The sequence below is a fragment of the Oreochromis aureus genome, linkage group 14, assembly GCF_013358895.1.
Source record: "Oreochromis aureus strain Israel breed Guangdong linkage group 14, ZZ_aureus, whole genome shotgun sequence".
Lineage (NCBI taxonomy): Eukaryota > Metazoa > Chordata > Actinopteri > Cichliformes > Cichlidae > Oreochromis > Oreochromis aureus.
Genome location: NC_052955.1, coordinates 12939134 through 12951677, shown reverse-complemented (window position 1 = coordinate 12951677; position 12544 = coordinate 12939134). Strand labels below are relative to the sequence as shown.

The 12544-nt window shown below is 39.1% G+C and overlaps 1 protein-coding gene across 1 annotated transcript; it reads left to right on the top strand.

The window, feature by feature from the left end:
- The first annotated feature begins 1642 nt into the window (after positions 1–1642).
- On the top strand, positions 1643–10982 carry LOC116313878 (solute carrier family 13 member 5). The gene is made up of 12 exons (XM_039622464.1): positions 1643–1787; positions 4292–4420; positions 4502–4638; positions 4810–5030; positions 5152–5332; positions 5427–5549; positions 5686–5898; positions 6017–6123; positions 6230–6351; positions 6763–6924; positions 8028–8165; positions 8951–10982. The coding sequence occupies exons 1-12, from the start codon at positions 1689–1691 to the stop codon at positions 9074–9076; spliced, it is 1758 nt and encodes a 585-aa protein (XP_039478398.1). The 5' UTR covers positions 1643–1688; the 3' UTR covers positions 9077–10982.
- The last annotated feature ends 1562 nt before the right edge of the window (positions 10983–12544 follow it).

Genomic DNA, 12544 nt, shown 5'->3' with positions numbered 1-12544 from the left:
TATTGTAAATAAATAGAACTTGCATAAATCTGAGATAGAGACTACTACAAAGGTCACAGCTGCAAATTTTATGGCTGCAATTCACTAAACACAGCACATTTGAGGAATATGGCTTTCACTGTGCAATGATCAACGTTGTTTTATTGCTGTATGAATCCTTTTGTCAATATATAAGACGGCACTCATGTTAACACTCTGGACAAAACACATTTTAATCAGTGTATATACACACACACACAGGCACACACACACATATATATATATATATTTTAATGTATGGAAGTAAAGCAGCAGAATTAAGGGAATTGGCCGTCCACATTATAGTATATATTTGCATGCCTTTAAAATTGGTAAAAATGCCACTACACATGGTTGGAGACTCACAATTACAGGGACACAAATTAAAAGCTTCTCTCATCCTAGCATACCACCAATGTAGGATAATTACTGTTAGCACTTTCAAAGAAAAGATGCTGCCAAAAAACATGACATTCCTTGGCTCAGCATTTTATGTTCTTCTCTTACTTCTGCTCTTAGTTTTATTTAACTTCCATGCAGAATGTGTTTGATGTTTTAAAACAGTGTTGGCTTGGGTTTATGGTACTGACTACAAATATCCCAAGCTTACAGTACATTAAAAGGGAGGCATAATGAGGCATATTGTGCATCACATTTCAATGTATTACAGTAGCCCTGGAGTAAATACTGTTTGTACTTATTTGTACTATTTTCACTTCTGTATTTTGTAAAACAATCATGATCCAGCTTCTCCACTACACTTTTTCCATAAGTGGTGATCATAGGTAATTAAACATTTATCATTTGAAATAATGTGACTAATGTTTAATAAACTCACTGGGTGGGTTACATTGGTTTCTGGAGGCTGAGAAATTAAAATTGTATGACAGTGGATATTATTTGTTTAGGAAAAGTAAAATGAAAAAGGAATTCAGTTCAGTCAAAGCTTCTGTGATGTTTTTGGTGAAATGATTATTGTGCTGTCTTAAAGAAAAATGAATGGGGATTTTGGGCCGATTGCTGCCACCATTAAGGATTTATTTTTTCCGTCTGTTTGACCTTTGTAAAACTAACTCTAAACCCCTTTTATTAGACAGTGACTGAGAAATTTTACTTTTAGCATTTTGAAAAGTAAAACTTAGATACGTTTATAGAATTCCAAGAAAGCCTGGCTTGAAAAGTAAAATCCTTGGTTGCTTTATTTTTTAAGTTGTGTCTCTTGCCTAAGCAACAGCAACACTGAAGTCTGCCAACCGCATTGACCCCCCCCCCTCTAAGAGAGGTGATAGACGTGTGCTTACCACACATGATAATCGCCTTTGGGAATTTAAAAGGTAAAGAAATAAATTAAATGAATCGGATCATTTCCAAAAATGAAATGCAGGTCTCCTGGACTTTGTCGTGGACTCGTGATTTCGCTATTTTCTACAGTAAGTCTCCTAACTTTATTACAATTTATTATACTATTATAACTTTTTCACTTTTAATGATCAGTTCTTTGGTTTCGGCGTTTCACGCCCCCGTCTCTCTATTCCCTTCTCTCTCTCTCCTCATTATGTTTCTCTCTCTCTTTTATTTGCGTGGGACTCCCCCCCTCCTTCTTCTCTCTTCTTCGCCTCAAAAGTGCCTTCCACGGTGCGAAGTCTGCTTTTCTCCTTTTTCCTTTCAAGATGGCATTCTTGAAATGTCTTTTCTCTGTAAAGAATGAACTGATCCTCTTTTTAACTCCGTTACTTCTTCTTCCACTGCCGTTAGTGATCGGGACACAGGTATGTAATTAATCTGCGTTTGGCTTAAAACGAAACATAATCTAAGAAAGGATGAAAGAATAAAGTAATTTTAATGAAAGAGATGTTACTTACTTTAAAAAGAACTTGAATGAACTAAAATTAAGTCAGATTTTCCCTTTCACGCGTTTTAATTTGCACTTGGTCTTTTGCACCTGTTGATGCGCGCTCAAGTGCACTGCGCTTGGAGCGCGTGAGAGCTGTCCAGTGTTGGCTGCTGCGCTCTCCGGTTCTGTTACTTTAACTTCTTTTTGGTAGCATGAAGGATAAACGTGGGACTACAGGGTAAAAAGGGCTCTTTAGACGTTGTTACTTCTACGTGGGTCATAGAGACAAAAAAATCACACGGTGCAAGCATGTTATCATTGGCATAGGTTTAAATGTGACGCATGAAAAAAAAAAATCGGTTTTCAAGCAGCTGATATGTAACCGAAATGAAACAATTCTAAATTAAGGGGGTATGATTAACAATCCAAGTTTTGTCTAGATCTCACTTGTATGATCCTGACAGATGTAGAACCTGGCGTTGAGACACTACAGAACAACTTATCTTCACCCTTTGAACTATCATAACGTCTCATCAAAATTGCTTCATAATTATTGATCTTAGCTGTTTATGGACTGAAGTCAGACTTTCCTAGATAGGTTGCTGACACAGACTGAAAGCAATGCCTTTGTTTGGTGCAGTCAGTCACTTTAATTCAACTGTGTAATTTGTGTATATACTGTATATTATGTGTATTTATTATCTCACTCTTATTGCCTGTTTATGCCCTGTCCTTGTCTTCAACATCATGCTGCTCTGTTGTATGTTAATTGCCCCTTGGGCAGTGGCGGTCCTAGCCTGTTTGGCGCCCTGGGCAAACACTCCCTCTGGCGCAGCATCTAATAACCAACTCGCAAAATAAAACAAAATAAAAACAAACCAACAACACGAAAACACCAGACATTATGATACCGACTTATAATTTGCACCGATGTTTTTATCTTCACCCTTTGAACTATCATACACTGAAAAGTGAGCTGTTTATGGACTGAAGAGAGAGCCCTCGATTGCTGCGCCTGCGCTTTTGAAGTCAAAGTAAACTTTATTGTAATCTCCGCTACATACAGTCCAGTATAGAGAGAGACGAGACGACGAGGCTCCAGTATATACACTTTAGGACCAGGGGTAAAGGGATCAATAACAATTTAAAATGTATATTTTATATTTTGTTGATTTAAAGTCTCTCACACAGCCCGTTTTTAAAGTTTAAAAAAAAGAGAAAAGAAGAGGAGGAGTGTAGGCCGGGGACTGAGGCTGCCTATTTGCCTGATGCGCTGTCAACTTTACGCAATAATGCGAGAGGTGGAATTGCTTGCTTGTTTATTAAAGTGCTTGAAAAGTTTACAGAGCAATGTGATCGGCTCGCGATTCAAACTCTTAAAACATCACAGGCTCTAATGCAACAAGGGGAAACTCGTTGTGCTGCGGTCAACAAAAACTACGGCTACCCAGCCCTGCTCTGTCAAAATCAAACCAGTGAATGACAGACTGACAACTCCCTCTTAATGTCGCCACTACCACCCACATGACTCCCGTTACACATCACCATAGCAACCAAACAAATGAAAACCCAGTGATCATTAAAATTCAATACATTTAATTATGGCTCCTACAAGGAGAAACGAGCAAAAGACACAGGTAAGCAGATGTGTCACTGGATAATGGCAGGTCATGTATCCTAAAACATTAAGAATCAGAATACCTTCTTAATCCCTAAGGAGATTATGTGGATTACAGTTCCTCCAAGAAGAAATGGTAAAAATAGTAAGAGACTAAACTCCAAACAATATATACAATAATATAATATTAATTAGTCAGTGTCAATTGTTGATTTGTCCTGTTCTCATTGTATGACGAATTATGATGGCTGTTTGGTAGCCATTTGCATACTATGCATACTCTCTCTCTCTTCATATGTGTGTGAATGTGTGTGTGCGTGTGCGTGTGCGCGCGTGTGTGTGTGGGGGGGGCGCGCCAGAGGGAGTGTTCGCCCAGGGCGCCAAACAGGCTAGGACCGCCACTGTCATAATGTCTGGTGTTTTCGTGTTGTTGGTTTGTTTTTATTTTGTTTTATTTTGCGAGTTGGTTATTAGATGCTGCTCCAGCCAGCCAGAGAATCCCCCGCCGCCCCGCCCTGTCCTCCCTGTGCGGCAAGCAGCAGGCGCACCTCGCAAACGGAGGGCGCCCTTACTCCCAGCAAATGGGCGATAGAAAACCGATCGGTGCCTACGTCATTCCCAATATGTGCTGGCTGATGTCGGGGCAGCATGAGTACGAGCATTTTTTTTTTTGCCGATGCCCGTGATGCCGCCCCCCACCACATGCCGCCCCGGGCAACCGCCCGTGTCGCCCGTATCTAAAACCGCTACTGCCCTTGGGGATAAATAAAGTCTTTCTGATTCTGAGTTGTTTGTATGTTGTACTTTTTTTCTTAATGCAGGTGGCAGAATGTGGTTATGTGATAATCCTGATGGCAGTGTACTGGTGCACAGAGGTTCTACCTCTGGCTGTAACCGCTTTGCTTCCAGCTCTCCTTTTCCCTTTGTTTGGCATCATGGAGTCCAAAGATGTAAGTAAGAAAAATATGTCACATTGTATAAGCTTCTTTATGTGTGCATACATCTAATGCAGTGTGACTCTTTTGTCTCAGGTGTGTATGCAGTACCTAAAGGACACAAACATGTTGTTTGTTGGAGGACTCATGGTTGCTGTAGCTGTGGAGCACTGGAATCTGCACAAGCGCATAGCTTTGAGGGTGCTGCTCATTGTTGGTGTGCGTCCAGCACTGTGAGTGGTTAATTACCTTTCAGATCTGTTATGACATCAAAAGCACAGATACAATGTAGATTAAGAAAATAATCCTTTCACTCCCATCATAAAAGTCTAACATACTTCATGTTCTGTCCCAAGAACACTAAGAGCACCTTTCTGATTTTTTTTTCTATATCTTCTTGGCAGACTGATGATGGGCTTCATGGGTGTAACAGCGTTCTTATCCATGTGGATCAGTAATACCGCTACCACAGCTATGATGGTGCCAATTGTGCAAGCAGTGCTGGAACAGCTAAACACCAGTGAGGCAGAAATGCCTCAAATCTTCAGCTCGGATGAGCAGGTCCAAACATCAGAGACTGACAATAAAGCTGATTCACAAACAGAGAAACAGAATGAGGGACAAGGTGAGCCTTTTGTAACTTCTTTATGTTTGGATAGGACAAAAAATCAATAAAAATCAACAGCGTCAAAGACTTTTATCAAGCTGCTAGTAGTCCCTTTTCATTTCTTTCTCTTTGTTTAAAGGCCCAGTAGTAGTGACTTTCTTAGATGCCACGGCTGAGGCTGTCAGGCATAAGGAGGCAGCAGAACGGCGGAGAATGTGTAAAGGCATGACCCTGTGTGTTTGTTATGCTGCCAGCATCGGAGGAACAGCCACACTGACAGGAACTGGTCCCAACCTGGTGCTCATGGGCCAGATGAGCCAGTGAGTGTCCCCTTATCAGTTATTAGTATTGTGCCAATATTTCAAATCATGTGTATTAATATATTCCTCTCATTTGTTTTTTCTTTTGTATTAGATTGTTTCCTGAAAATGGGGACATTATTAACTTTGCGTCCTGGTTCGGTTTTGCCTTCCCCAACATGATCATCATGCTCACACTGGCATGGCTTTGGCTGCAGTTTGTCTTCATGGGATTCAAGTGAGTTTGATAATGCATAAAGCCTGATTATAAGTGACAGAGACTTGAATCAACATCAAGAAATCTTTTACCGCACCAAGACTGTGAGTGAGTGTAGAAGTGACACAAAGACTTTTCTTCCCATGTGATCCCCCAGCTTTAAGAAGACATGGGGCTGTGGGGCTGTGAAGACAGAGAAGGACATTGCTGCATATAATGTGATCCGTGAACAGCATCGCCTGCTGGGGCCGATGTCCTTTGGAGAGATAAGCGTCCTGTGTCTCTTCATTTTGCTCGTGTTGCTGTGGTTCACAAGGGATCCAGGCTTTGTCAGTGGCTGGGCAACAGATATCTTCAACTCCCAAGCAGAGTTTGTATACATATTTTCTATAAAAAGACATAATTCAACACCTAATGTTTATTCCTTCAGAAATTTAGTTTATAAAATTGTGATATTACTTGATTTTTGCTATCACTCCATCCTTCAGGTATGTATCAGATGCCACGGTGGCAGTCTTTGTCGCAGTCCTTCTCTTTGTTCTGCCCTCCAAACCTCCGCGCTTGTGTTCTTTTAGGACTCATAGTTTTGACATGGGTGAGCCATCATTTCTGAAGAATGTTGTGTTTCCCATTCTTATAAGTTTGAGAATAGTAGGCTATGCTGTAATTAAACTTTGATGATTCGTTCCTTTGACCTGTAGCACCTCATCAAACTGCTGGCCCAACACCTCGTCTCCTCACCTGGAAAGCTGCCCAAAAGAAATTACCTTGGGGTATTGTGCTTCTTCTTGGAGGAGGGTTTGCTCTGGCTAAGGGCAGTGAAGTAAGTTACAAAGGCAGTTGTTAGATGCAATGGTTATGGGGACAATAACAGTCTTTCAAGAAATGTAGAACTTCACAATAGCCATTCAGTGTCTTGAGATTCTGATTCTACTTGTTTATTTTGGAGGCATGTTTATCAGATCTGCCAGCTATTTAGTCTGTTTTCAGTGGCATCACCATCATGTTTTTTATTTAATCTCCTAATGCAGTTTTAAAGCTTTACGCAAGACAAATGATAATTTCCCCTAGGGATCAATAAATTATTCTGAGTCTGATTCTGAAATCTGTGGATTCAGATGTTTTTGGTTTTCTGCAAATATAGTTACATTGTAGCAGATGCAATATATTGTGACCAAACCTGAATCGCAGTCTCCTCAAAGTAAATATGCACTTTGTTTTGTTGTCTCTTTAGGTGTCTGGACTATCAAAGTGGATGGGAGATCAGATGGCTCCTCTGCAAAGCATCCCTCCCTGGGCAATTGCCATTGTCATATGCCTGCTGATTGCCACCTTCACAGAATGCACCAGTAATGTAGCCACTGCAACGCTCTTCCTACCCGTCTTAGCCTCGATGGTAAGGAAGTGAAGTAGTATAGAGCAAGTGAAATATAGGTGGTGTGGGAGAGAAAATACTGTTTGGGTGCAATAGCTCAGTTAGGTTAAGTGCTTCCTAGCGTAAATTTTTCCCCCCAGCTGGAGTTCAGCAATGAAACTACTGCCAGTGAGAGCTGGCCCATTTTCCCACGTTTTGGTTTGGTTACCCATCTTGTTGGTCATTCAGGCTGAATATGTTTGGCCCCTTTCTGTGGGCCCCTTCTCCCATTAATAACCTGCCAAACAGCAATCCAGTCCAGTGCCTTGTAACAGTGCCCTCCCCGCTGCTGCTTCTTCTGAAGAATAGCATTTCTGTGCCCACTAGCTGAGCACTGGAGAGAATGCCAAAATGAGGTCTGAAACGCAAGTAGTGGTTTTCACATTTATTGATATCTTGAGGGAAAAGCCAAATAGATGCACAAGGATGATCAACCCGTCTCTGTTTAGCCCTTGAAAATACAAACAGAAAGTGAAGAAAGGGAGAATAGGTACTTTAGTCAGATTCACACAAACAGCTAAAGGCATGGTGAGAACACTTTGTGGCAACGGTGGCTTGTGGCATGTCACTTTGTGTGTCATCCTGTCAAGAAACTCTTTAGCATTTGATTTAGACGGAAACCCTGTGATAAGACAAAATATTGTCATCCTGGTGACCTGATATACAGCTGGAGTTTAACGAAGACTAAATATAAAGTTTAGGTCTTTTCACCCTTTGTTTATTTTGAGAACCAGAAATTACTGTGCACTTGTAAGCTAGTGTGCTGCAGGATATGTAATTCAGAAGCAAATTCCACTGAGTAATGTCTTTTGCAACTTTAAAGTCTGCCATTATCTCCACATATGTTGTACGTTTCTATTTTAAATATCATGACTCAGCACAGGGCCAGCAGGAATTACATCTTAATTACACACACCTAATGAGAGTTTTCCCTGCACACAGAATTGCATACAATTCATTCTGAGTTATGAGTTGGTGATTAAGGTTGCAGAAAAATAGCCAGAAAGAGTAGTGGAGGATGTTGTGATCAAGGCTGTATTCATCCATGAGTCAGACTGCTGAAACCTTGTGTGTGATTATTGCAGTCTCAGTCCATTGGAATCAACCCGCTGTACGTCATGGTTCCTTGTACCCTAAGTGCCTCATTTGCCTTCATGCTGCCAGTCGCAACTCCTCCCAATGCCATAGTCTTCTCTTATGGATACCTTAAGGTTGCTGACATGGTAAGTACGACATTGGTTTTGGTATGTTTATTGTGTAAATTATATGTTGCAGTGCTGTGACTCTGGGACCAAAGTTGAACTGCTTGGTCTGCAGAATTTACATTCATAAAAACTTGCAGTTGTGACCAGAATCTCTTAAGTGACAGTCACGTTTTGACGATAGCTGATATTAAGGGTATTCTTTAGTTGTGTTCAGGCTGCAGAAGTGAAGCAATATGTTTTCCAGTGTTTTACAATAGTAAATGTTACCACTGGAAAGTTGTAGCAGATGATGAGTCACTCTAAGTAGCCAGCGTAATCTGCAATCTATTTAAAATATCTGCTGTTTTCTGTCACATCCTTGTATGGTTATAAGGCATTTTAATCAGTCAGATTAAGCACATTTTCTGTGCAAGCTGATACGATTTCAAATCAAATGACTTTGTTATGTAGAATTTGTGTCTCATGGTCCCCTGCCATTGACTTTCCAGGAATGTTAAGCAAGTTTAACACCTTCCAACCAAATTATTGATGTGGATTTGTTACATAAATATTAAAGTGGTAGAATACAAAAAGAGTGTGCACATCCAAAACACTTCCATGGGTTAAAACATACACTTAAGAAAATCTGAGAGTTAACATCACAGTACATTTAAAGAAATATTCCAATCTACATACTGTGGGTCTTCCTCAAATACTTCAGGACTTCAGGGATAATGATCTTCTCATGCAACTTTCAGCAACAAATACAGATGTTAACATTAAACTACATCTTGAAATGACTGCATTCTTTTCTTCTCCACCAGGCCAGGACAGGATTCGTCATGAACATCATTGGCATTCTTTGCATTACACTGGCCATTAACAGCTGGGGTAAAGCAATGTTTCACCTAGACTCTGTCCCTGCCTGGGCCAATGCCACTGGGGTATGAGACTGGCTCTGCAGTCAGAGAGGATCCATGCACAAGCCTACCCACAGGTGCCATACTAAGACCTGTGGACAGAGGGATGGTATTGGACCACGCAGTGAGATGCATGTGTCCAATTGGAGTTAGGACACAAGTGAGGCTCGTTTTGATTGACACTTGAGTGAAAAAAAGTGGTGATCTATAACATTAAGGAGAAAAATGGTTCAATTACATGAAAATATTTATAAAATGTATATCATAATGATGTTAAACTTCAAAGAAGTTTAGATCTCTTATATAGACCTATTACACTATTTGAATCTCTTATAATACACATTTCTGTTATTCAGTACAATGGAATAACTGAAACCATATATTGGGACTATAGTGTCTGTAAATGTACTCTCCTTATATCCTTAAGTGAACCAAATGACATCTTATTTTCCTTTTATCAAAGAAAATTAGAGGAAAAGGAGCCGTTCATTTAGTCAAAGTTATTTAACATGTACCCATGTGTTTATAGCAATAAGCCATATTGTATATCTTGGTGATGTAAGTTGAAAAAATTTGACGTATTTCTTTTTTATTTAATTTTCCTTCTATGCCACTTCTGCTTTACTTTACAATATTTAAGAGAAAGATATTTTCACATTCACATTTGTCGGACAGCTCCAGTAACCGGTTACCTTTCAGATTTTACACTGAAAGAAATCTGTGGTTTTGTAAAATATTATGCATTGATACCTTGATAATGAATATAAAGTTTAATACTATTAGTCCCGCATTGAAGTGATAGAAAAAAACTTTATTTGTTAATACATTAGCAGTAATTATCCGTTAACTTTCCATATAATATGACACTGACAAGAGCAATTCAGCTGCTTAATTATTACTTTTACTACTGATACATTTTTGGGTCAAAATATGTATTTTCATAAATAAAATACTCTATTTTCGGACATTTAAGGAGCGGATTATAAGGCGCAATATCAATAAACGGGTCTATTTTCATACATAAGGTGCACAGGATTATAAGGCGCATTACACAAAACGTGACTGATAGCCTTGAGTTTGAAATCCGCTTTGTAAGCATGTCTTTTAACAGGTGCCATTTTTGGGTCCTTTTACACACAACAATATTACTTGGAAGCACAGTACGTATCACTCCGCCAGGCTCCTGACTATGGTAGCCGTAATGCTCAGACAATCCATCAAGTAGTACGTTCAAGTCGTACTAAAATATTTTGACAGATTTTTAAGCGCCGTGTACCACATAAAATCGGTTTCAGGTCAGTAAGCACAACCAGAATTAATACATAAGCCACACCGATTATAAGGGACACTGTCGATTTTTGAGAAAATTAAAGGATTTTGAGTGTGCCTTATAGTCCGAAAAATACAGTTTTAAATATCGAATGCTTTTTTGGTTGTATTTTGGGCAACTTAAAAAATATATAAACTGCAATATTTTCTCAATCACTCCTTTGCCATACAGAAGACTTTGCAAGTGAACATTTCTTAAGAGATTTGAGGTAACAAAAGGTAATGGCTAGGTTGGTGAACTTGGTATTAATCAGTTCAGAGCTAATACTGTATGTGCTGAATCAGACTTTCAAACTGGCTATGAATAAAGATTTCCTTTTTTGCGCTTTTTACATTCAAACTGAGTTCTTTAAGGCATATATTTGATTTGGATATTAAACTTTCTGTCTCATTAAAGCAAAACCTGTATGTAACGTGTACAAAAAGGATGACTTATTGTACTGTAAACACATTTGAAATGTACAGTATAGTTTGTCTTACAGCAATATTAATTGTAAATGAATTGAAATGAAGTGGTATTTAGTAATAACCGCATATAGTTTAATATTCTCTTCAGTTTCAAGACTTTTGTACATGTCAATTTATATAAAAATAAATAAATAATACAAACACATCCTTTGACGTTTCTTTTCTGTTCAAGGACTTCACATTAGATGTTCAATAACAATGGAAAAAAGATAAAATACATCCAAAGTACAGCTGTTTTCCACACACGGCATTTTTTAATTGAATGGATTTAATCGAATGAGGTGGGGAATTCAGTGATGTTTGTGAGAGAGAGACTTGTCAAGATGATACACTAGATTTAAAATGATTTCAAATGTGAGAAACTCAATTTGGCTGTTATTAACTGTAATGCTGTCTATTATTTTAAAAAGTGAGGATGGTTTATTATAACAAAAGCTCAGTCTGAGCTGTCATCCCTCACCATCATCCAAAACAAAATTATCAGATTTTCATCACCACGCAACTCTTTCTCAACAGCGTATGACTGTTATCCATCTTTTAAAGGACAAGTATGTTTCGCTGCCTCTTACTTATTGGCCTCTTGTCTTACGTATAAAGCTGACATGATCCTTTAAACACAGCATGGAAAGCCATAATGAGCCTGGACTTAAAGGCCACACCTAATGGCAAGAGGCCTATGACATTGTAATCCGAGATTAAGGTTCAAGGCAGGGATATTGTTAAGCATTGTTGTGCATCATAAGCATTATGAGCTTAACAAAGCTGTCTTACGTCTCCATTTAAAGATCTGCTAGAGAACTTTAATATCACCCCATAAGTCTCGATCATTATGTTGGGTTTCTGTTTTAAAAACATGACGAAAGTTAATCATAAAACTCTGCATACAGGGAAGTAAACATCAACAAACCATGTTGTTGGTATAGTGTGACAGTAGAAAACATGGCCAAAAGGTAGCAGGAAGAAAAAAAAAATCAAAGGATCAGATCAAAGTTTTGACCCCATTCTTTTGGGACAATTAAAATGTTAGATGGTTTTTGGTTAACAAGCGGTTGGGTGCATAGAGCAGTTTAGATCACTATGATCTCGTGTCCCACTGGGAAGGAAAACTTATGTAATTACAGTGTCTTTCTCTCCTTTTGCTCCCTCTGAGCCACCCACTCATTATCCAATTGCAACACATCGTCTTGTGTCGTGGCCTATATTATTGGCTATATATACATGTAAGCCCTCCGCAGGGTATTCAACCTGCGAACTGTTTGCTTTGCTAAGATTTTGTCCAACTGACTGCACAGGCAAGGACTCTGGTGAAGCTAAACACGCATTTCTATGAACCCATTATAAACTAGGCTTTCTAGTTGCAGAGTAAGCAAACAGTGAGCTTAATGAATGACTTCCACAAAAATATAAAGTAATTAGGGAGTTAGGAGTATGTAGAAGAGGTCAAAAAAGGAAACTTCATCCACTTGCATTTGGGAGTATTTTGTTGATGAGAAGGCTTTTGAAAACCACATTGCCCTTTCACCTCTTCTGTATCAGTTACATATGAGCACAATATGCTGCCTGTCCGATACAATCAATCCTCCCTTGAGCATAAAGACTTGTGTGTAGAGATGGTTTCAGTTAGCAATTGGAGTATCCAATTAAGCTTCGGACATGAGTGAGGCCAAAAGCAAAAAAGATCCAGAAGAGGACAGAGAGCTT